The following is a 22,705-nucleotide window of genomic DNA, read 5'->3' on the forward strand; positions in this document are numbered from 1 at the left end:
TCGGTAATGTAATTGTAATGTAAAGAACGAGTTAAGTTCGTTAATCGAGTGTTGACTGTAAAATGTTTTTAGCGAACTCCAATCTCATCACTGTGCATGTTCGTAAGGGGTTATAAGGGGATTTTTTTCCCGAACACTCTATGTGCAGACCTGCTATTCCTCTATTATGGACATTTCTACTAGTCCGTAAGTCGAATCATTCTTTGTCGTTCGTAAACCAAGATGCTCGTAAACTGCCTGGTAAATGCTACCATTGCTATAGTAATACCTCGATTTTCGTTGATTTCGGTTATCGTCGGTTCCGGTTCTTGTCGATTTTTTCCGCGAAAAATTTGTCTCGGTTTTCGTCGGTTGCCTCGGATTTCGTCGATGTGCCCACTTGTTCTCGTTATCCTGCTCAGTATGGCGTTGTTTCTCGTTGTGTGAGCATCACCTTGTGCATTTAGCCAAACAATTCCATGAAACCGATTTTTTTCAACCAAACTTTCCAGAGCCAGCTGCCCTTCAAAGAAGAATGTCGAGGACGCGATCGAGTTGAAGAAGGAAATCAGTGAAAAATACGAGAGTGGCATTAATATTGCTGTAATCGGAGGCATGTATGAGATGTTGCCATCCACGACAGGTCCCATTATGGCGAAAAAAGAAGAAATAAAGGAGGTTCACGTATAGCGAAAAGTTTGAATGCGCTAACGAAATATAGATCGCAAGCAATTGAAGATGTCGAACAGTTATTATTAGGTCGGATCAATCAAAAACTGTTAGATGGCAATTGTGTTTCGGAAGCCATCGTATGTGAAAAGGCTAAACTATTGCATGCCGATCTCATTAAGAAAATGCCTCGTACGAGTGCTAGTGCACTTACTTATTTTAAGGCCAGCAGAGTGTGGTTCGAAAAATTCGAAAGATGCACTGGCATGCACAGTGTTACTAGGCACGGCGCAGGTGCGAGTTTGGAAAAGTTGTCTTGGTCCTTTTCCTCATTTTTAATTTATTTGTAATTTCGATTTTAAACTGCAATTCCCTCACCTAAATTCGAATAAAAAAATTACAGGACCAAGACCAGGTTAACCTTCCATAGGACGAGGGAGTAATAATTTCATTGAAAAAATAATCAAAGTTTTAAGTTGAAAAATATTTGATTTTAACAGTTAAAGATATTAATGAGACAATATATAGGTAGCTACCGAATGAAAATTTAAATTTTCCAAAACAAAAAAATTGTTGCAAGGTTGAAATGAAAGGCTTACATATTATTGTTTCTGCCCAAAAATCCAAGTCTATTGCATGTTCGAATGTCCGAAGATGACGACTCGCAGAAAGAAACGAATTCAGTGTAAATTGATGGGGACCCCAGCTGAACCTCGGCGAGATGAATACACATAAGAAGACAGAAGTTGGAGAATAATTTTGTACCTTACACGTACATTGATGGTCGTTGGCGGCTAGGTGCTCTTGGTAGGAGCACTTTGCAGAAGCAGTAGCTGTAACTGGGCTACCATAGGCCTCTTGGAAGCTGAAGCCGTTCCCGTCATTTCCACTGTCAGTTTAGTAATTAGCGGAGGATTAGGCCGTTGATCCACGGACCCTCCTTCCGTACAGTTTCATTTCTTATTGTACAACCAACACATTTGAGTTATTTAATCCTTTCATATAGTGGTAGGCGCACTTGATGCACTCAAAATCGCAGGGGTTGCGTAAACTACATTGCCGGTAGCGTGAACATTTTTAAGGAACTTACAAAAATCAAATTCAAATCACCAGCGAGCAAAAATACAACTCGCTCACAGAATGAAAAATATCAAAAGTCTACATCATCGACTCACATTCCAAATACAAGCGAGCCGGAAACCTCTAACACGCCAGCAGCGTAAAAAAATCAAGAGACCGAATTTTCCCAGAGGGAATGCTAAAAAGGCCCCTTGGCGAGACAAAACTATATTAAATGTACTGGGTACAGGTGCTGAAGTAAATTATTCGGCGTTTTAATTTAAAGTTGGCGGAGAAGACAGAGTGGGGTTATTGAGTTACAACAGAAAAAGGGGAAATCTTAAGTGGACGCCAAGACCTTCGGAGAATTTTGCTCGCCAAGAACCCTTAATCACAACCCCCTGAAAAACAAACATTACCTTATATGGCTCGATGACCATCTCCTTCACTCTCTTACAACCCTTTGTAACTCGATCACTGCCTCTCATCTGGGGCCTCTAGACAGCAGTACCCTGTGAAATACTGTATCTCAGGCCTATACTTTCTAAAGAATAGATTGGCTTTCCAACTACTGTCATTATTATATCATATGATGTATTACAATTAAAAGTATATAAGCATGTGCTTAATTATGCAATATTTACGTTTCACAAATTTAAAATCCAAATTCCTACGAAGCCAATCTATTCAATAGAATAACCTTTTGTTTTTTTTAAAATTAAAACTATTTTAATGTTAATCTAATGTTATGATGAATTTTGACAATTCAACATAACAAAGTCTGAAGCCGAAAATTTTGTACAAAATTCAAGTGAACTCGCATGTGAACCCCAGGAAGCTACCCTAGGCCTACTGTCTTGATACCCAAGGTCCTTATGGAGAAGGATTCTTTCTTCCAAACAACAATATCTGCACCTTCCCCCCCTCGTCGTCTTCTATACGCCTAGACGAGTCTTCAGAAAGTTACAAAAATGTAAATTCCATGTTAAATTTTCATTTATTCTCTACATTAGTCCTTCTCATATTCATTTTTTTGTATTACTTTTTAATATTTAACACTGTATTTATTCCCTATTTACTAATAATACAGAGAATATTATCTAATAATAGAAAAATGTGTTTTTTGTATTATTTTGTAGTCTGAAACGAATTGATAGATTTACATTGATTCATATGGAGATAAATAATTGATTGCCTCGATTTTCTCTAGTTTTGGATTGATTTCACCGATTATTTTGAACGGATTATCGACCGAGGCGTCTATTAAATAACCCAAAAATTTTCCTAGGTTGGACCAAGGCCCATGTAGGTAATCTTGGAAACGAGATAGCGGACTCTCTAGCCAAAGCTGCAATCAACTGTGACAATAAACTTGATAACCCTTTCCCACTAACGCTCCTGAAGCGACAACTTAAACAAGCAACCCTCCAGAAATGGCAGCAAATTTGGGACCAAGGAACAACAGCTAGGAAAGTGCACGAAATTGTCCCTCGAGTCACGTACAACACACTAAACTGGAATAGGGAGGTGACTATCTTCATAACAGGACACGGCCCATTCCCTATATATCTACACGAACGGAAACGCCGCCGAACAGACAAATGTGCCTGCGGTATGGTGGGTACTCCTGTTCACTATGCAACAGAGTGCAAATTTACTGAATATCTACACGTGTGCAGATATTCCGAAAACAATAGAAAACAATTGTTCACTCAAATAATCAAAAACAAAAACACAGCAGCAAGGATTACAAGCCTTGTCAGATTTATACACGCCAACGAAAAACAAGAAATCTGTCCACCAGATTTATAAAATAATGTTTTAAATGTTTTACAAAAATAAGTGGGAGAAAAAACAGAAATCATATCCACATGAGACTGCCACTACTAATACATGACATAGCATGTACTAACGGGACCCGAACAAGAATTTTTATGACATTCCCGTTACAATGATGTAAATGTGATAACCACAAGTGTCCTTCATGCCGCTATTCTAGCTAGGGTGCTAAGCGGGACGACACGAATGGTTTCATAATAACCATTACATGTAGTTTATATTATATATATATATATTCATTTATTTTTTTTAAATATAAATATAACCAGCTAGATCGAGTCAACCAAAACACCAAGACCGAAGCTGATCCTTAGCTAAGGCTCTCCCCAGACAATCCCCCATTTAAACCAAGTCCACATTGCTCACCAAAATAGGTTTAGGGCGAGACGACTCGACCTGGCAGTTATATATATGTGTGTATTTCTCTTTCCTCTATTCAAGTTCTTCATGCATTTAATGTCCACAACACACGTGCGTACTCATATTGTCGTATTCATGTTGCTCACCGAATAAGGTGATAAGCGAGATGCCACGGGTGCTCCCTAATTGTATATATTCCCCCACACAATACTTCTATTTTGTATATTTTCATTAAATCCACCGGAGCGAGTGAACTCAACCCAATAAAACTGATGCTGGCTTCTAGTCGCAACTTATCAAACCCATTTGCTCACCAATAAGGTGTTAAGCGAGACTTGACTCGCTCTCCCCGATGGATATATATATTACTTCACAATAAGATTCTCATTTCTTTTTCTTTTTGTATCCTGTGTATATAATATGGCAAGTGTAAGATAACAGATGAAATGGCATGGAGGGGCACTCAATTGCTTTTAAAACATACCTCCATCCTAATATGTGTACATTCATCTCAACTAAACCCCGAAACTTCTCCACCTGCTAATCCCATCTCGTCTGTAATCACCACAAAATTTGTTAATCGCGACAGCAATACTCAATTGTCCGGGGAAAATATGTTGTAAAAAAGTTTGTATGTTTTTTTTGACACAAAATAAAGTGTTCAAGACTCTGCCACGAAGCTGGGCTGGAAGAGATCTCGGCAACGGGATAAGTCCAGTGGCAAAGTTCTGGCGTTCATTCATTCATTCGACGAAAACCGAGGTATCGCTGTATTTTGAGTCTCCGAAAATGCAACAGATAACACAATGATAACAACATCTGATTGCTTCATAAAATAATTTTATTTAATCTGAATATTCTATCCTGTAATACAAAAAGCTTTTCCTGAGGGATTATGATAAGAACTGTTGTCCAACTGTGTTTCTTGGTCCAAGCACGTAATTATGATAGGTAAATCCGCCGAAAAATCTCGTCTGGTATTTCTTGAGATCTGATATCGAAGGAAAAAAATGAAGGGTTTAGCATTAATCGTTCATTAAAAAGAAAGAAAATCTTTTGAGAGGGAAAAAAAGGATCATTTAGCAAAATACCCAAATTACACTGACGAAAGTATTTGTGAAAATGAACATCACATCACAGCGAAAACCTCATTAGCATCATAATGTTGGTTTTTTAAGACACTTGCTTAATCTTCATGAAGTGGAAGAGATATTTCCTCCATTCCTTTCTTCGTGATGACATAACATTTGAACTCCGTCTCCAGCGTGAATGTCTCTCTCAGCTGATGCGGTGAAAACAACCCTGATAACAGCGATTGCACGTTCTTGAGTTATTGGTGCAAGATTTTCTGACCCACTCATATTCTTACCCCTAATCTGGTTGTCCAACAAAAGTTGAATCATTGAGCATGAAGATCCAGATGCTTTGGACATATTACCAACACAGCCATAACTATAAACATATCCTTCTCCAATTAGAAATGTCCTCTCCACTTGTCAATACAAGATTCATTGAGCGGCAAACGAGAGACCGGGATTCGAGTACCCGTGGGGGCAGTGATGACTTTTCTTCCTTGTAATCTTCATCTCCACAAATAACCAGTCTCTCAATGAATCTTGTATATCCTTCTCCATTTTCATCACCACCAGCAATCATAGGACCGATATTATAAGGGAAAAACCTCTTGTAACACAACATGCATGACACCAGCTGAGCCACAGCAGTAGTACTCATAACTTTGTTGTGTTCATGCTGGTACATCTTAATTCCCGCTTTTAAAATTCTACTAAATGTCAGGGCATCGCACCAATAGCCTATGCAGCCCAAAACAGTCTTGTCTGATAGCCGAACAATTTCGGCTGGTCCCTGGAATAGATATTATATCCGCAACAGAGTCGTCTATCTCAGGCAATAACGACAAAATCAGATCCAGCAATGGATACCACGGTTCCATGATTATCCTCGTATGGATTGAACCTTGGAACTTGCTTAGGCCGACTCATGAGTTCGTGCAGAGACATGTTAATGCCTTGACCAACTAAAAAGTGCCAAATATTAACGGATATTAACGAAAGTTGCTGTAAGATTCCTCCGATAAACTGTCTTATTTTCGCGGAGATCAGCATTATTATGATAAAGAAAAAAACAAAATGGATATATACATGCTCGAAAAACAAAAGGAACTGATGTTAAAAAAATGCAAACCATTTAGTCTATTGAGGGGGATGGTTGTTATCTTGTTCCAAAAATTTCGTATTGTCATTGTTCGGATGTATAAGGCGTCTGCTATTGCGTTAAACGGGTTATCACTTGTCGCCAATACGACTTTCCTCAGGCCGACTGTGAAAACGAACGTGATATTTAAGTTAGAATGCAAATTGAATAATTAGTGACACACAAAAAAAATCTGAAAATAATCAGTAGCGCAAATCGCGAAAAGAAAGGTTGTGTAATGGAACTAGCAATAAAAAGGATAACGTGTGTAAATCCACGTACCGTCCTTTTGCAGTGACTCGCAAAAATGCGCCACATTCAGGTCGGCATCACATCGTGGACATCGGCAGTAATCGCTGATGGCATCCTCGTTCTGCAAATTGGAAGAAAAAAGTGCGTTACCATTAAATTTACTAAATAAATACACGTTTTATATACAAGGTGATCAGCGAATAAGCCCTTATTTCAAAATTAAATATCTCTACAACAAAGATCAATAGAATCATGCGGTAAACGGTACGTTTATTAGCAAAACTGTAAGAATGTTGTACAGAAATTTCGAAAATTTTGTTTTTTTTTTAATTTTTCAAAATTTAAAAAAAACAAACAAAACTGGAGATTTTGGGGTTCCGAAAATCCTCATTTGTGTGAAGAGAAACCACTGCATTCGCCTAAAGTTAGTGCATGGGCTGCGGTATGCGCCAGAGGCATTATCGGCCCCTTCTTCGTGCGAGAAACGATTACTACTGAACGTTACGTTACAATTTTGGAACAATTTGTCAGCACACATGGCGCAGCCCATGCAGTAACTTTAGGCGAATGCAGTGGTTTCTCTTCACACAAATGAGGATTTTCGGAACCCCAAAATCTCCAGTTTTGTTTTGTTTTTTTAAATTTTAAAAAATTGAAAAAAAACTAAATTTTCGAAATTTCTGTACAACATTCTTACAGTTTTGCTAATAAACGTACCGTTTACCGCATAATTCTATTGATCTTTGTTGTAGAGATATTTAATTTTGAAATAAGGGCTTATTCGCTGATCGCCCTGTATTTAACACATGTTGAATAACACTAACGGAAAAGATATGATAACAGTTGAGGATTAATTTAAAGAACCAATTTTCTGCCCTGTTGTCCGGACTGTCGCACAAAACACTCAGGATTCTTCCTCATGTCCTCGACGATATTCATAAGTTCTATTTGAGCACTTTTTCTGTACATTGTACAAAACTCAAATCAGAAAGGTCGAAAAATGAGATAAATTGAATGATTCACGGAGTATGATTCAAAATGTTTGGCTTCTTCATTTCGAATAATTTCAATTGGCATTGCATAGCTACATCCAAAATAATTTTCTTTTCAACGAGACATATTTCTCACCCGTGTGAATTCTGGTGACATTGCCGGAAGCCATCTTTTTAGCCAATGCCCGCAAAGTTTTTTTGCGAGGCTGCCTATGTCTCATCTGATTTCACGAAACGACGCCCCTGTTAATTTTGTTTAATCGTTGTGTGAACAAGTTTATCATAGATTAATTAAGTACCATATTAATTAAATTAACATATCGATGTACCATTATGAATATGTAGGCCCTTGAATATTTTGTAAAATCATGGGCCATTCCATGACAAATAGATTCCCGCAAACGACGTAATATGTCACGTAATAGATAGCGCTTTTTGTTTACTTTTCTCCTGAATAAATTCACCGCATTTACGGAATCCATTACTCCATAAACGGTGTCACGTTATGATACTCAAGCCTCTAAATGACACTTCATGGTTTTTCTCGTTTCGCTGATCAAATTAGCATGGATGGGGCTTGTGCCATCAGATGATTGCATCAGATCAGCTGCATTGCAGGAGACATTGAAGGAGTTCCCATCAGGTGGCTTCCTAATAATGTACGCGCGGAAGTGTACAGTCATTCTAAAGGAAATACACACTGTATGACTCGAAAAAAAGAGTCGTAACCTATTTTGTCGCACCTACTGTGCAGGCCTCAGAAGGAACTATTATGATACGAGGGTGTTTCTGCTGTTCTCTACTAGGATCTACTGAGTAATTTAGCATGCTTAATGGCCAAGTTACGCGTCAGTGGATATTTTCTTCTTTGAAGGGTAAATATGGCCAAAACATGATAAATTACTCAGCAGACTACATTTTACTGCTGGCTTTGGTCCTGAACAACAAAAAAAAACCTCACTTCACAGCTTTTCCTCCTGAAACTTCCACACTAGGCGCAATAAAATAGGTTACAATTTGTTTATTTATTTTTGCGCCAGGCAGTGTAGTACAGTGAAGATTGCAGTAAGTGGCCATTCGATATTTTTCAAGGTAATTTTTTAGGTTAAAAATCATTCCCGGGAACGTTTAATAAAAGTTCTCGAACTTTTGGATCCCGCTAGCATATTTTATAAATACATACATATGAAACTATACAAGCACATTATGCTTGATACATTCACATAGAAGAAAAGGGGAGACAATGAATATACACATAAGATGTTGATATGCTAACAAACATCTCCTCCGGAGTAGCTGCTGGAGTTCCTTTTCTCTCATTTCTCCCCACTGAAGAATGAATACTCCCTTTTCATGATGAAGGTCAGAATCTATCTCTTTCCGTGGTCAAACTATAAAGATTGGATTTTTTCCCTCCCTGGTAAACTTATAAATACTCACTCTGGATTGCAAGTTTGACCAGATTTCTGTATTCTGGAACTGAGTGATGAAAGACGTTTGTGTCGACTACGACGTACAGACACTGTGAAAAATAGATAGATTAGATTAGACAAATGGATGAAAGAGTATTTAAAGTAAAAACAAATAAGTCAGGATAATAATATCGACAATCAATCAGTGATGCCAATCGTTCAAACAAATAAATCAACACATAAAAGAGAAAAAATGGCGTAGTCGGCAGTTCCGATAGACAAATGTGAAAAAAGAAAAAAAAAACATATCGTACATTTCTTAAGGTCGAACGGTTGAGACGAAATCATTGTCGAGTGTAAATTAAAGTTCATTCCAAACAAACCAAACAAATGATACACACAGACAAAAAAAATATTGTAGATGTAAAGGAACATTCAACGTTTTCTCTTATTTTTTGAGGTAATGCCTACACCATCTCTAGCAGAAGGCCTCCGCGCAAGGCTCGTGACGTCGGTGAAGGTCATTTCACCTATAGCCATTCGATATAGCAGGCTTACGCATGCTCCATCTTTACCCTTTATTGTAGTATGTCCAATGGTGAGATGATCTTCTTCACTGACGTCACGAGCTGTGGATGGTGTTGGCCGAGCTGCGCGCAAAAAGGTGGATTCATACGAGAATCGAATTAAAAAACTGATCATGAACAAGGAAAAAAATATTAGAAAAAATAAATGAAACTAACCTCAGCTCTCAGATTGACGGAAGGAAACGGACCGTCAATCCTGATCCTCTTTGGATTTTGCCTCGGGTCATCCTGGGAATCCTTACCTATGACAGAATGATAAAAAAGCCGTTCCTTTAGTATCAAGAGAATCAATTTGCCCATCCAATGTCAACGAGAATCAAAGGACTATTTCAAACGATATGTTGACGGATAGCAGTTTACAAATCCACTATCACAGCTTACCGGAATCACTGAAGCTTGATTTCAGCAACTCAAACTTCCTTGCGGTTGCATTGAACAGCTCTTTTATGACCTATATACATGGGAAATATAGAAAATGTAAAACGTAAAGTGACTAGAACGACGGAGGCAATTACCCATTAATTCTTCAAAAACAGTTTTTAAAAGAATTACTCGCAAAAGACTTCCCCTCGTTTCTTCTTACACTATAGATAACTCCTTGATCACCGAAATTTCTAGTTATAAATATCTGGGTATAATCATTTCTGCCGACCTCCGTTGGAATCTCCATGTCGATTACCTCTTTCATAAGTGTCTTCAAAAACTGTTTTTTCTTCGTCGGAACCTCAAAAACTCCACCCCCGTCACCTCAGACATCTCTGCTTCCAGACCTACATCCTTCCTCTACTCTCATATGCCTGTGAAATCTGTGATTCCTATACTCTCTCCAATATCGACAAATTAGAATCTATTCAAAATAAATCCGCCCGCTTCATTCTTAACTGTTGGTCATCCTCTGCCTCCGTCACTGAGCTCAAGCGCCAACTCAATATGCAACCGCTTTTAAATCGTAGATATATCTCTCGGTTATCCTTCCTTTTTAAAATTCTCCACGGTCATTTTCATATCGACACCTCGAACCTTCTAACTCCGGCTTCATACTTTTCAAAAAGAATTAACCATTCACAAATATTGAAACCCATCTTTGCATCCACAGATTGTTTCACAAATTTAGTTTCTTTTCTCGAACAAATGAACAATTTCCGATTTTCTTTGTCATATCAATCATCTCTGTCGAACTTCATCACGGCATTCCCTTGTATAGGCCTCGGCCAACCAATATTGAATAAATAAATAAATAAATAAATAAGGGGGTTACCCTAAGTATGAAGGTCAATATATTGAAAATCTTAAAATTTCTGAAAATGATGTAAACGCCTGCTATTGGCGCTTATGCTATTATATTTGTGTTATTACATTTTCTGTATAAATTTGAATTTATTTTACCTATAATTAGCCAATGAAAGAAATTTCGCAAGTTATAATTTCGTTAGACTCTTTATCCGTAGAATTCCAAGACTGAAAGTACATACGAATATGTTGCATATTGATATTTGGGGGGAGGGGTAGCCCCTTCATGAAGCTTCTTGTGGGTTCGGATCATTTGAATGCTCAGATGTCAGCTGTATACCCCCCTTCTCCCTCCTCAGTTGAATCACTCAGGAAATTTCAACGTTGAAAACTGCAAGTATTTTAATTGTCATAATTTAGTTGTATCGTACCTCCCTATTTTCAGTGTGAATGCTTCCAGAACTGACACCTCAAATCACTCAAGTGACCTGCGGTGCTGTTCTAGATCACTTGGTGGCCCGCAGTACTATCCTAGATCATTTGCATTTTGCCTGTTGTGGCGTTGTATTTGTATTTGTATTTGTATTTGAGTGATCTGCGGCAGATTTACGATCATTTAAGTGGCCAGCACTCTCCTGTAGATTGAGCATCTTGCCTTTAGCCAGTGGTCTTCAATGTTTCAGATAAGGCGGGCCAAACTGGAACTTTCCACGAAGCCAGCGGGCCACCAACTCATATAATTTAGTGTCATCTTAATAGAGAGAGAGAAGCGGTACTTGAAATATCATTTCTTCCAATAATTATTGATTTTATACTTTCAGTAAATAGTATAATTTTATTTATTGCGAAATTTTTTCTCTCATTGATTCAAGCTTCTTTTTTTTTTTAAATAACTATATTCTGAGAAAAGTTCTAATAAAAATTCTGAAAAATTGTTTGTTTCAAAAATTATAATTCTGAAATTAATCGATACTGGAATTATTTCCTCCATTAATTCTTATATATAGTTTTCAGCACACACACACAAATTGTTCCCGAATTATTTATTTAATGAATTTATCGTTTTCAATATTTTCTACCACTCTCAAAAAATTATTTCTTTCAATAATTCTGAACATTCGTCAATTGTGGAATTTTCTACCACTTTCTGAAAAAGCTCAGGTGGTTCTCTGACCATACGCAGAAGGCATCTGCAACCAGTTGTAATCAACACGGTCTTAATTTTGTGAAAGAAGTAAGCAAACCCTTATATTGAATATTTGATAAAATATATTAAGCAATTTACCTTTTATATAAATTAATTTACAAAAAAACAAAAATAAAGTCAGCACAAAATTATTAATTTTTATTAAAAATTTTATGTATAAAATTTTATATATTATTCATGAATTTCATCTTAAAAAAAGAGAAATAATTTGAAATTCAACAAATAGATAGCGCTGTTTTATTTCTATATTTGGTTAACACTAACGACGTGAAGATACAAATCACACGTAATTCTATCGGCACCGTGTAATCTATATATCTAAAATTGATTTTCTGTGTGTGTGTGTATGTTCTCTATACAAATCTACAATTTTAGATCGATCGTCACCACAAAATTTCTGCCAAGGAGCCAACGGGAACCCCTGCAGTACCCTTGGGCAACTCTCAGCATTCATCCCTAAGTTGAATATTTACATTCTATGAAAATTTGTACTTATTTTGTCATTGATAAATTGATGTATCAAAAAAACAAAATTAGCTCCATAGGCGATATGGTAATTCCTAGTTTTATTAGAAAAATTACAAGCATAAAAAAAAATAAAAATAAATGAAAAGATAATATATAAAGCATCTAAAAAATTTGACCGAAAATAGAATAAATGCATGAATCTTTCTGTTTCTGTGATTGTTCGGCATTTTTTAGGCACAGGTATAACGCGTGGGTACACTGTCATTCAGTTTTTTAAAAAAATGAGTCTGGAAGAAGATTCCGAGGTCGACATGACTTTTTCGGGTTCGAGTAACAGTAATTCTGATGATGATGTGATCGGCACTAGAATTCAGCTCACGACGCGCCTAAGCCCGTGCATTCATTTTTTACTAAAGCGTTCCGTAGTTCGTTCGCTGAATTCACATTCGTTATCCGAGGCCAAAAAATCACGAGAAACATATTCGCTACCCGAAGAATTCATGAGCCGAGGTATCAATTACATATTGAAATACGTAGACGGGGTAGATCGTGTACCTAAAAATATTTTTTGAATAATAAAATTGGGGTAGGCTGTGTCATAGACACGGCCGCAAGTTTCGACGTGAATATGCTTTTTGTGCATTGGATGGTGCGGCAAGTACTGACAAAATGAAATATTATGCAGTTATCATCGGCTTTGTCTTTGGAATAGCTAACAAACGATACTAATGTCGTTCATTTTCGTTGTGAAATGCACAATCGTTTTTTACACACAACGGTGATTTCCAGCACACGATGCTAATTAGACCGGGAACTAAAATTTATTACCGATCGCGAACGGCAGTATTTTATAATCACCGAGAGGCTGGTTCTCTAACCCCTCGGCATGGGACTCCCTGCGATAGCAATCTTTTTCTGTGGTCATGTCGCCGTTTCTGTTGTACCCCTTCGTCGGGAAAGTTTCTGACAAGAATTCGCAACACCACCTTTAGTAATTTAGGTGGGTATCTTATCGACCTGGGTTACCACGCCCCTGAACTGCTCGAGTTATAGCGGAAAAAATTATTGCTACAAATCATGGCCTGGTGCCCAGATGGGAAAATATATTGAAATCACAGCCATATAATTCAATGCACCTTTGCAATGTGCATCTGACGCGATTTCATTGCTTTTAATTTACATTGGGTACTTTGGGTACGTTTCAAGAATCGCGTCACGGAACCTTTTTGCGAATGAACCGTCAGATGATTCAAAAGACGTATTCACGGTCAAAACTGCATGTGAATGTGACCTCTGATTAAATACGAATTCCGTCGTAAGAATAGAATATGCTTACTTTTTAATTTCGTTACCTGGTAGAAGATGATTAATCGAATTCCTTTCACCAACAGTTATTTAGGCGTAAGTGCTTTTGTATACAACACTTTTCGTGATGTTTATCAATAAATACCAGAGATCTAATCGACTTTTCGACTTATTATAGAATTCCCTTATCGCCTTATCAACGGCTGCGTTTCATTTCCTAAATTCATTTATACTGGTTGAGGTTATTTAAAGACGGGTCTCCATACTCTGCCACTACCTGACTAAGCGCGGAGACGTTCTCCCACCATTCAAAGACTGGGTCTGCAATACCGCCCAGTTTTGCAGACACCTGTCATCCATCGTAACAATTAAGGTACTTGAAGTCCTATCTGGATTATCGCGTTATAATTGTCGCTCTCATTCACCGGCAGTAGTTTTTATTTTCCTTCAAATTTTATCTCATTAAAAGGGATGGGAAAAAAGAGCATCTTATCCTACAACAGTCTTTCCAGCTGGCCTAATTTGCGATCCAGAACCTGTTCTCACCCTTGGTCACATGATATTTAAAGAGATTCGATGATAGTAATTTTTCGCGTTTATACTGAAAAGCCATAACTCAAAATTCTCTCTCTAGAGACGATGACAAATGAGAAAAAATACACCATGAAGGACAATGACGAAGAAAACCACGAACCCTAACCACTACTGACACGATGGGTGTGGTGTTCGAATAATATGTTTTTATGGCAACTCATACTGACCAGCGATCTTTTTTTTTTTGTCATAGCCTTACCATACCTACATGGAACTGAACAAACCGAGCACGCCCAGGCTCTGTCGCTGTTGCGACATAAGCTCATTGATCGTGAGACCGTGGACGTGCCGGAGAATACTCAAACCGGTTACCCAGTATTACCTACTAGTTTTTTAGGAGTGGGGGGCGGGACTCTGGAGAAAAGGGGGCAAGAACTTGGTGATTTTTGGACAGGGACCAAAATAAAAAGTTAATTTATTTATTTTATTTAATAACTATATAGCAGAGGTTTTCAACCTTTCAGACACTGCGGGCAAAATTAAACTAACTAAGACTTTTTACAGCTGGCTGATGCTAAGATATATTTTTGGAAAGAGGGAAAATACAACTGCCCCAGCGGGGAAGCGAACCCACGTCCTTTCGCTTGAACGCCCCAGACTACAGATGCAACGAATCTCTCAATCTTTCCCTGGAGCTCGCGTGCACTGACGGGACAGCGTCGATTTCCACCAAAAACGTTGCCATAAGTCAGCAAAATTAACAATAGTTTCTATGATTGCTGAAAAATTACAAATGCTTAGCGAATGAAGGAGTGCTGGAAGTCGCTGCTAATTTAAATGTAGCCATAACTATCGTGATAGGGTTTATAAGCTATGAAATATTATCATCATTCACGAGTTTAGTCACAATTACATCTTGAAATACAATTTTTTTTTAGAAAAAACGGGACAAGTATATAAATTAGTCGGGGCAGGCAAAAATCTGGCCGCATCCCAAACGATCAAAGGAATCGGAGTACCAATATCTTAGGGATCAGTAGGTATAGGGATATATGTAAAGATCGATATATAGTGGTCAGCTAAAGCAAGACGAAAGGCCGAAATTCGGACATTGCGAGTTCGCGAACTACCCGATTCAAGGCTTTGGCTGTAACATGTATACATCACTTCCGATTTGCGCGTAGAATGAAATTATTTATGAGATGTTAACAAATAAATATACAGTAGAGTACTTGGTTAACATCAAGAGCAGCGTTGAAACCGTAAGTAAACTACGTAACTATGAAGAGCTGAACTCTTAATAATTACATTAATATCACAAAAAATGAGTAACTTTGCCTGGTTTTAATTTATACAAAAATTGCCACGTTTTTAAGACAAATAAATTCAATTGGTCGAATGGTCGACGCGTTTCGGCTCTTCAATGGAGAGCCGTCAAATCCATGTTTACTAACATTCCCATCAGCGGTGCAATTTCTTTCCTGAAACAACGTCTGCAAGAATTCCACTTCTCCTCGATTGAAATCGAAGAAATATGTCAACTCACCCAACTTTGTGTATCGCACAATTATTTTTCAGTGTTTGGAAAGTTCTACCGCCAAACAGAAGGTCTTGCCATGGGCAACCCACTCTCGCCCATCCTCTGTGACATATATATGGATTTTTTCGAAACAAAACTTTTGGAAACCCACCACTTCAAACTTTGGATCAGGTATGTTGATGACACATTCACTTTAGTTGATGAGACTGATGTTAATGTCACTGAGTTATTCAATTTTATGAATTCTATTGACCCACATATTGAATTCACCTATGAAATGGAAAAAAATAATATACTGCCTTTTCTCGACGTGCTCATTAAAAAGACAGACACTAAATTTCATACATCTGTGTACCGTAAGCCATTCGCTATCTCCATGCCACCTCATGCAAAATCCTTTCATCCTCCCAATCAGAAACTTTCTGCATTTTCTTCTTTTGTTCATCGAGCACTAAAACTTTGCAGTGATTCAGCCTCCCTCCAGAATGAACTCAATATCCTTCGTGACATCGCTTCTAATCGGGGTTTTTCACCTTTTATCATCGACAAGGTCCTCAGAAAAATGACCCAGACATGCACCACGAACCTGCTTCCAGCTGACTCAAAACAGTTTTCTAATACCGTTGTTCTTCCATTCGTTTCTTCAAGTTTCATGATCTCTTCTATCTTCAAGAAATTTGACTTCCATACAATATTCCAGCCAACAAATATACTCACCTTTTCCCATCTGAAAGATCCTATCTCACCCTCCAAAGAATCTGGTATCTACTTCATCCCATGCAAGAATTGTGAAAATGGATATATTGGCCAAACTAGAAGAAATCTAAATATTCGAGTTCTCGAACACCGAAAGCATGTTGAGAAGGGACGGACGGATAATTCGGCTATTGCCCAACACTATTGGCAACATTCACATCATTTTGATTTTGACAAAGCATTTGTTTTTAAAAAAGCAACACACAATTCGGAATTGAATTTTCTCGAGGGATACTTCATCAGAACATGCCAGAATTTCCTCGTTAATGATGGAAGAAACACACCACTTATTTCGTCAGCTTGGACAGGCTTTATTAACCTCAGTCGTGAAAAAACTTTCAACACTTTACAACAGATGGCTCCCCAATTCGCATCCAAAGACCACTCGGACGCAGCAAATACAAAGGCGAACTCTTCGGACGACCAGACGTAAACATCACTCTTCATTCGTGTGAGTTCTGACCACGAGGTCCTGATGACGGCTCTCCATTGAAGAGCCGAAACGCGTCGACCATTCGACCAATTGAATTTATTTGTCTTAAAAACGTGGCAATTTTTGTATAAATTACATTAATAGTGAAAAAAGTCCCTTACTTAATCTAAGGGACAAAAACGCTTAATAATTATAAATAAATGTATTGAATGTTATCTGGTATCACTTACCGTGCCAACTTCGTCGTTGTCGCACCCCAAGTGTTTATATAAAACATAAGTGAGTCCATTTGCAAACTTACAATTTCCATTTGTTTCTTGTGGATGCTCTTGAATATTGTGCGAAATCTCAAGGTTCATTTGCAGGATAAACAATGTAATGTTTGAACTTCAACAGTCGATTTTTCTTTCTAACATGTCCGTAGCTGCTGTAATTCATAACTACTTCTGTTGCTTCCTTAGATTGGTTTTCATCATTTTTAAGAGATTCAACGGGTCTTTATTTTCCTACTTTTTTACCCGCATCCATTAGTGAACCACAATTTTACTTTTATAGCGTTGAACAAGCGCATGAACTTCGTTTGGACATGATGTTGCTGAGCTAGATTCATTATTCCAAAACAAATGAACTATGATACTAATAAGGCACTAATCTCCAAAATGTTTTAAACGAAAGACTGACTGGAATTACAGCACTCCAGCCTCAAAAATTCATTTTGGGGTGGCGATTCCGAATCTAGCATTGGTTTTTGTCAGATTTTCTTTAGTTTTTGAGACAAAGTAAAAATTATATTTCAATCGTAATACATAAGCATCATACAAATCACATTGTTGAGAGTGCATTACCTCAAAAACTAGAGCCAACTCGGCAAAGCAACTTCCGAATTCAGAACTAGAGCCCCACCCCCCAAAAAAAATTACTCTAAAATCACTGAAATGTCTTTGCCAATGATTTATTGTATTTATTTATAAAACACAGTTTCAATGTGATGTTTATGCTGCTTATTATAACCATTAAATTTAATTTTCGCTTCATCTCAAAAATTGGAGTCAATCTGACAAAACAAACACCGGATTCGGTGTCAAGGTGGGAAAAGTCGTGAGACACTTCCCCCCCCCCCCTCCTTTGACAAATAAGATTGACATATTTTTAACCTAGAAGAGTCATGTCTAATAAGTGAAATTTGCTAAACGTAGATTTAATTGTGTTTGTCGTGTGAATAATTATAGAGCTTCTGTCTTTATTTTATTGTGGAAGGCAGAGATGAGTCTTGTTATTGTCTATATTTTTTTTTTCTCGTGTTATCATTCCGTCCGATATTCTAAAACGTCCAAGATCTGAACCACAGATCGCTTGTGTAGAGTGGACACACACTCTTTATGCATCACACTTTATGTGTTTGTCGGAAAATCCTAAATATTGAATGCTTTGCTTTTCTTTTGAGCTCAACAACAAATTCCTTGCATTTTTCTGATTCTTCTTCCTGTAAAATTTTGGGAAATTCCGAGTTAAATTGGACGAGAAAATGTGTGTTCTTTTGAATAATATATTCTTTCCTTTGTGAGAGAGAGACACCTAATGATTCACAGATAATCGGAGATATCGCCATATTGATGAGTCAGTTTCCTTGTTCCCGCGCGAACGCTTTCGGTACGTGTAAAAGGAAGATAAGATTTCTTTTCTTTCTCTCTCACTGTTCGTAAGGGACCGTTCAAGTATTACGTGAGCAAGTTTTCAGCTATTTTTGACCCCCCCCCCCTTGTCAGTAAAAGTCAGCAAAACGCTGACCCCCTCCCCCCTTCCCTTGTCAGCAAAATTTCGTCATCAGCTCTGCCCCTCTGAATCCTAACTCATTTTCATAAAGGGTGGTTGATGACGTAAGCATTATCCAAACCCCCCCCCTCCCCCCTTGTCATCAAAAGTCAGCAAATCGGAATCCCCCCCCCCAATCGATGATGACGTAATACTTGAACGGTCCCTTCATGTTGAATTTTTTATTCTTGAAAAGCCGATTTTTCGCCTTCAGCATATTCTGAGTCTGTTTTTAAGAAAATAAAAAATTTAGGGAAGCAAATATTTTTGTTAATCAAGAGTTAAATAATTTTGAGACCGTGTGTCTTTCAATTTTAAAATTTAATTTTTTCCCCTTTTTCTCTCCACTGTTTCCAATGCTTAAATAAAAGAAGAAACTTGTGTTGTAAAATATTGTGAGGGAGAGAAACTTTGAAATAATGTTATATGATTGAAATTATTCTCTGTCATCGAGAAAGTGTTGAATTTGAATTTTTTTAAGAATTTTCCTTTGTCTAGATTTAAATTTTTCGGCATGTCACGAAACAAGAATATACAGTCAAACCTCGTTAGTGCGTCACCCGGTTAACACGCCACTCCGCTTACCGGATCACTGTTTGGAAGTCCCAATTATCGTTAGGCAGGAATTGGCACAGCTATGGCTTACTCCGTTTAACGAGTCACTCCGCTTATCAAGTCATATTTTTGCTCTCCCAAGAGTGACTCATTAACGAGGTTTGACTGTATATATATAATGTCGCATATCGTTGGAAAGCTAATTTTTTTCCCCCACACAATGATGTTAATTTTTTTTTTGATTTTGATGAATATTTATGCATTTAATCCGGAAATCTTATATTGAAAATTATTGTTGTCGTTAAAATCTTTGTTTTAGCCCTTTCGTTTTATTCAGATCGACCCCGTGGTGTTTTTTTTTTGGTTTCATGTTTTTTAGTTTTGGTTGTGATACAATTGGATAAAAGTTTAGATGACGCAATTTCCGTGACGAATTAGAGGGTGCGCTTTCTCAAGCCCCTCCCATCAATCAATTTTCATATTAACACAGAAAAACTTTGGAGGCGTGCAGTTCATCGGGATCAGTTGCACGGTAAAGTGCAGGACCCTAGCGAATAAAAGTCCCCCCCCCCCCCACGGAACTTGAAGATCCCCGAAACTTATAGTCCCAAGTCACCCAAACCCCATTTAATTTAGAACTGCCAAAAGTCGTAACGTAGGAAGGATTACTTGAAGATGTAAGTTCAGGAAAAACAGCTATAAAAAATGAAGAAGTATGAAAAAGTATGAAGAATCGCCTCGTCATATCAGTTGCTCCCAACTGATCCAGGAAGGAAGGTTTACCGTCATGTCAGACTCGTTTCCAGGTCAGCGGTCTAGGTCCATGCTGTCCCGAGTGGTAGTAAACGAGGAAGAGAGGTCAGCCGTCATGCCAGAAAGATGAAGCCCAGCAGCAGTTTCTTGCAGTCCAGTCCAAGGATGCTGCTACTTCGTCCATGACCACACTACCCCGAGTGGTAGCAGAAACTGGAGAATTTTTGGTGGTGCTCCGACTTTGCAAAGTACGTGCACGGACCGTCGTCCCAGCAAGTACAGAGGACATTAGCCTTTCAAGTGTCTGGTGGCCAAGCAGATTCGCCCGTCAACGGATGACTTATAAGAAAACGAACTGTCCGTACTGAGTGTTCAAGTTAAAGGGAACTGTCGTTAATATAAAGATTTGATTGATTTTTGATTGGTTGGCAGGATTTTTCAACACCAAGCTAAGGATCTGATGAATAGTTGAAAGATGAAATTTTGCACTTGAATTATCAAAAATTTTAAGAGTTTCACGAAAACAAGCACAATGATTTTTTGTGTGTGTGTGTGTGTTCATTCAATTTCTCATAAGTAGGGCTCTGATTTTTATGGCCTAAAGATAAAACATCGTTGCTAATAAGTTATTAGCAACGATTCGAATCCCGGAATCATCAACCTCGCTACTTCTCCTGAACACTTACGGAAATCAGTAGTTTCCAATATTCCAAATACACTTAAAGTCTCACTAAACCCAGTTTGAAGACGTGCTAAGTTTCTTCTTTAGGTAATAAAAATCAGTCTTAGTCATAAGCTTGTGTTATCAATAATTATAAGGTTTGGAGATGGACGTATTTATATATACAGTGCCACTTTATTGACAGTAACATTTATTTGAAGACAACCAAAAAAACAACGTTAAATGCAGATAAAACGATTTTGTTGGTATCCGGAGAGACCGGACAACAACTTTCTAATTGGGTTTTTGAGTACACGGGTGTACGTATAAAAAGTTAACATTTTTATTTTAATAACTTCACAACCCCCTCGCAACATGAATGGTATGTCTGAGTACTATACGTTATTTGGATAATTTTTCTAATTGAAAATATTCCTGTAGGGTGAACGCGGTTTGCCAGTGAAATACCATACGTCTTGTTACCTATGCACCCTGTACATTACATGTAGTAGTGTCTGTTATGTGAAATATTGTGTAAGCCGAAAACTCACACACGGTGCTTCGTTTGCCCGCGAGACAGAAGCCACGTTACGAACCAAAAAGCCATTTGGAGATAGCTTGTCATCCAACGAGACATCAGATTTTCACGATGAATATAAATCTCACCGTATCGAAATTATAATCAATAAACCAATAATTTTCTTATTCAAAATATGATTATTTATAATACATAATTAGTTTGAAATTCTGATTTTCTCAAATTCAAACTTACCAAAGAAAAACTAATTTTTTAAATAAATCAAACTTCATCCTGTGTATATAGGCTGACCATATTTCCTCGACAGAAATACGGGACATTGGGATTCTAAATACGGGAAAATACAGGACATCGCCAATTATTGCCAAAAATGACGCCAAAACCGAACAAAGTCGCCAAATATTGTTGAAATAACGGAGAAATCACAATGCCGGGAAATGCAGCATTACTGCTAATTGCAGTGGATTAAAATGAATTCCACGAAAAAAAATTTTCACTAAGACAAATTTGGGGATTCATATACTCATTTATAGTTGTAGTTATCATAATATAATTTATACGTTGAAAATAATTTCAATCTTTGACTTCAATAAGGAATAAAAAATTCAAGTAGGCTTCGTGCAAAATACGGGAAAAACCGGGACACATTTGCTAAAAAGTCGGGACAGCCAAAAAAACAGAAAATACCGGGACTGTCCCGAGAAATACGGGACGTATGGTCACCATATGTGTATAGCAACCTGATAACATTATGCCGTCTTCAAGCGCAAAGTTTACATTGATTGAAAACAATTTATTATGTATTTTTATTAATGTGTTGTATTATGTTTATTTTGTTTCTTCGTTATTTTCATAAATTAAAAATTAATTAAATTCAAACATACATTTATACTTCAAACAATATTTGAATAATTGTTTTTCAAGGGGAAAACGGGGGCAGGAAATTAATCATGGTCGCAAGGGGGCCACGGGAATGAGAAATGGTTGAAAGGGGGCCATGGGAAAAAAAAGGTTGAGAACCACTAGTGCATATTCATTCAGGAGAATTACTCACCGACACACAAAGGGTTGTTGCGGGCGCGGTAACAGCTCAAAATTGTACTCCCAACTAATATGATCACCAGGCCAAAAGTTTTCTTTCTTGGGGTACTGTCAATTTAAATAGTACTCAGTAACTTTTCACCACAACGTAATTGATGTTTTCTTTCAAAAAGTGAATTTCATTTTAAAATTAAGAGTGGTGAATCAAAACATGCACCAGAACGTTAGTGCCGTGATACTTCCCACCATCACATCGTAATCAACAGCTCTAATATATCCTAAAATCACTGAAATGTCTTTTAGAACAAAATCACTGTTGAATGGTGTTATTAATACGATAGTAATCGTAGGTGGGAAGCTCTCGTGTTACATTATAGAAATCTACGAATCCCTAAAATATCCCTAAAATTTTTTGAAAGGGGCGCGCTTGATCCTTCAAATCCTACTTCGATAATGTGAATTTAATACTGCGTAAAAAACTGTTTCTGTCGATAAGAACGTGCTGCCCT

At 37.5% G+C, this 22,705-nt stretch overlaps 1 protein-coding gene and 1 pseudogene across 1 annotated transcript in view; both read right to left on the minus strand.

Annotated features, from left to right (window-relative positions):
* LOC149065315 (uncharacterized) overlaps positions 1-9,791 on the minus strand; it is a 197,280-nt gene extending 187,489 nt beyond the window's left edge. The window contains exons 1-2 of the mRNA XM_089254189.1: positions 9,520-9,791; positions 8,805-8,886 (exon numbers count right to left, since the gene is read on the minus strand). Coding sequence (XP_089110315.1) covers positions 8,805-8,886; positions 9,520-9,663 — 226 coding nt within the window. The 5' untranslated portion in view covers positions 9,664-9,791. The remainder of the gene's footprint in view (positions 1-8,804; positions 8,887-9,519) is intronic.
* On the minus strand, positions 5,093-5,927 carry LOC149065320 (proteasome subunit beta type-1 pseudogene; annotated as a pseudogene).
* Positions 9,792-22,705: the final 12,914 nt, after the last annotated feature.

Source organism: Pholcus phalangioides, unplaced genomic scaffold (genome assembly GCF_987345545.1).
Source record: "Pholcus phalangioides strain wild (caught in Gottingen) unplaced genomic scaffold, Ppha-v1.0 ptg000040l_1, whole genome shotgun sequence".
NCBI classification, from domain to species: Eukaryota; Metazoa; Arthropoda; class Arachnida; order Araneae; family Pholcidae; genus Pholcus; species Pholcus phalangioides.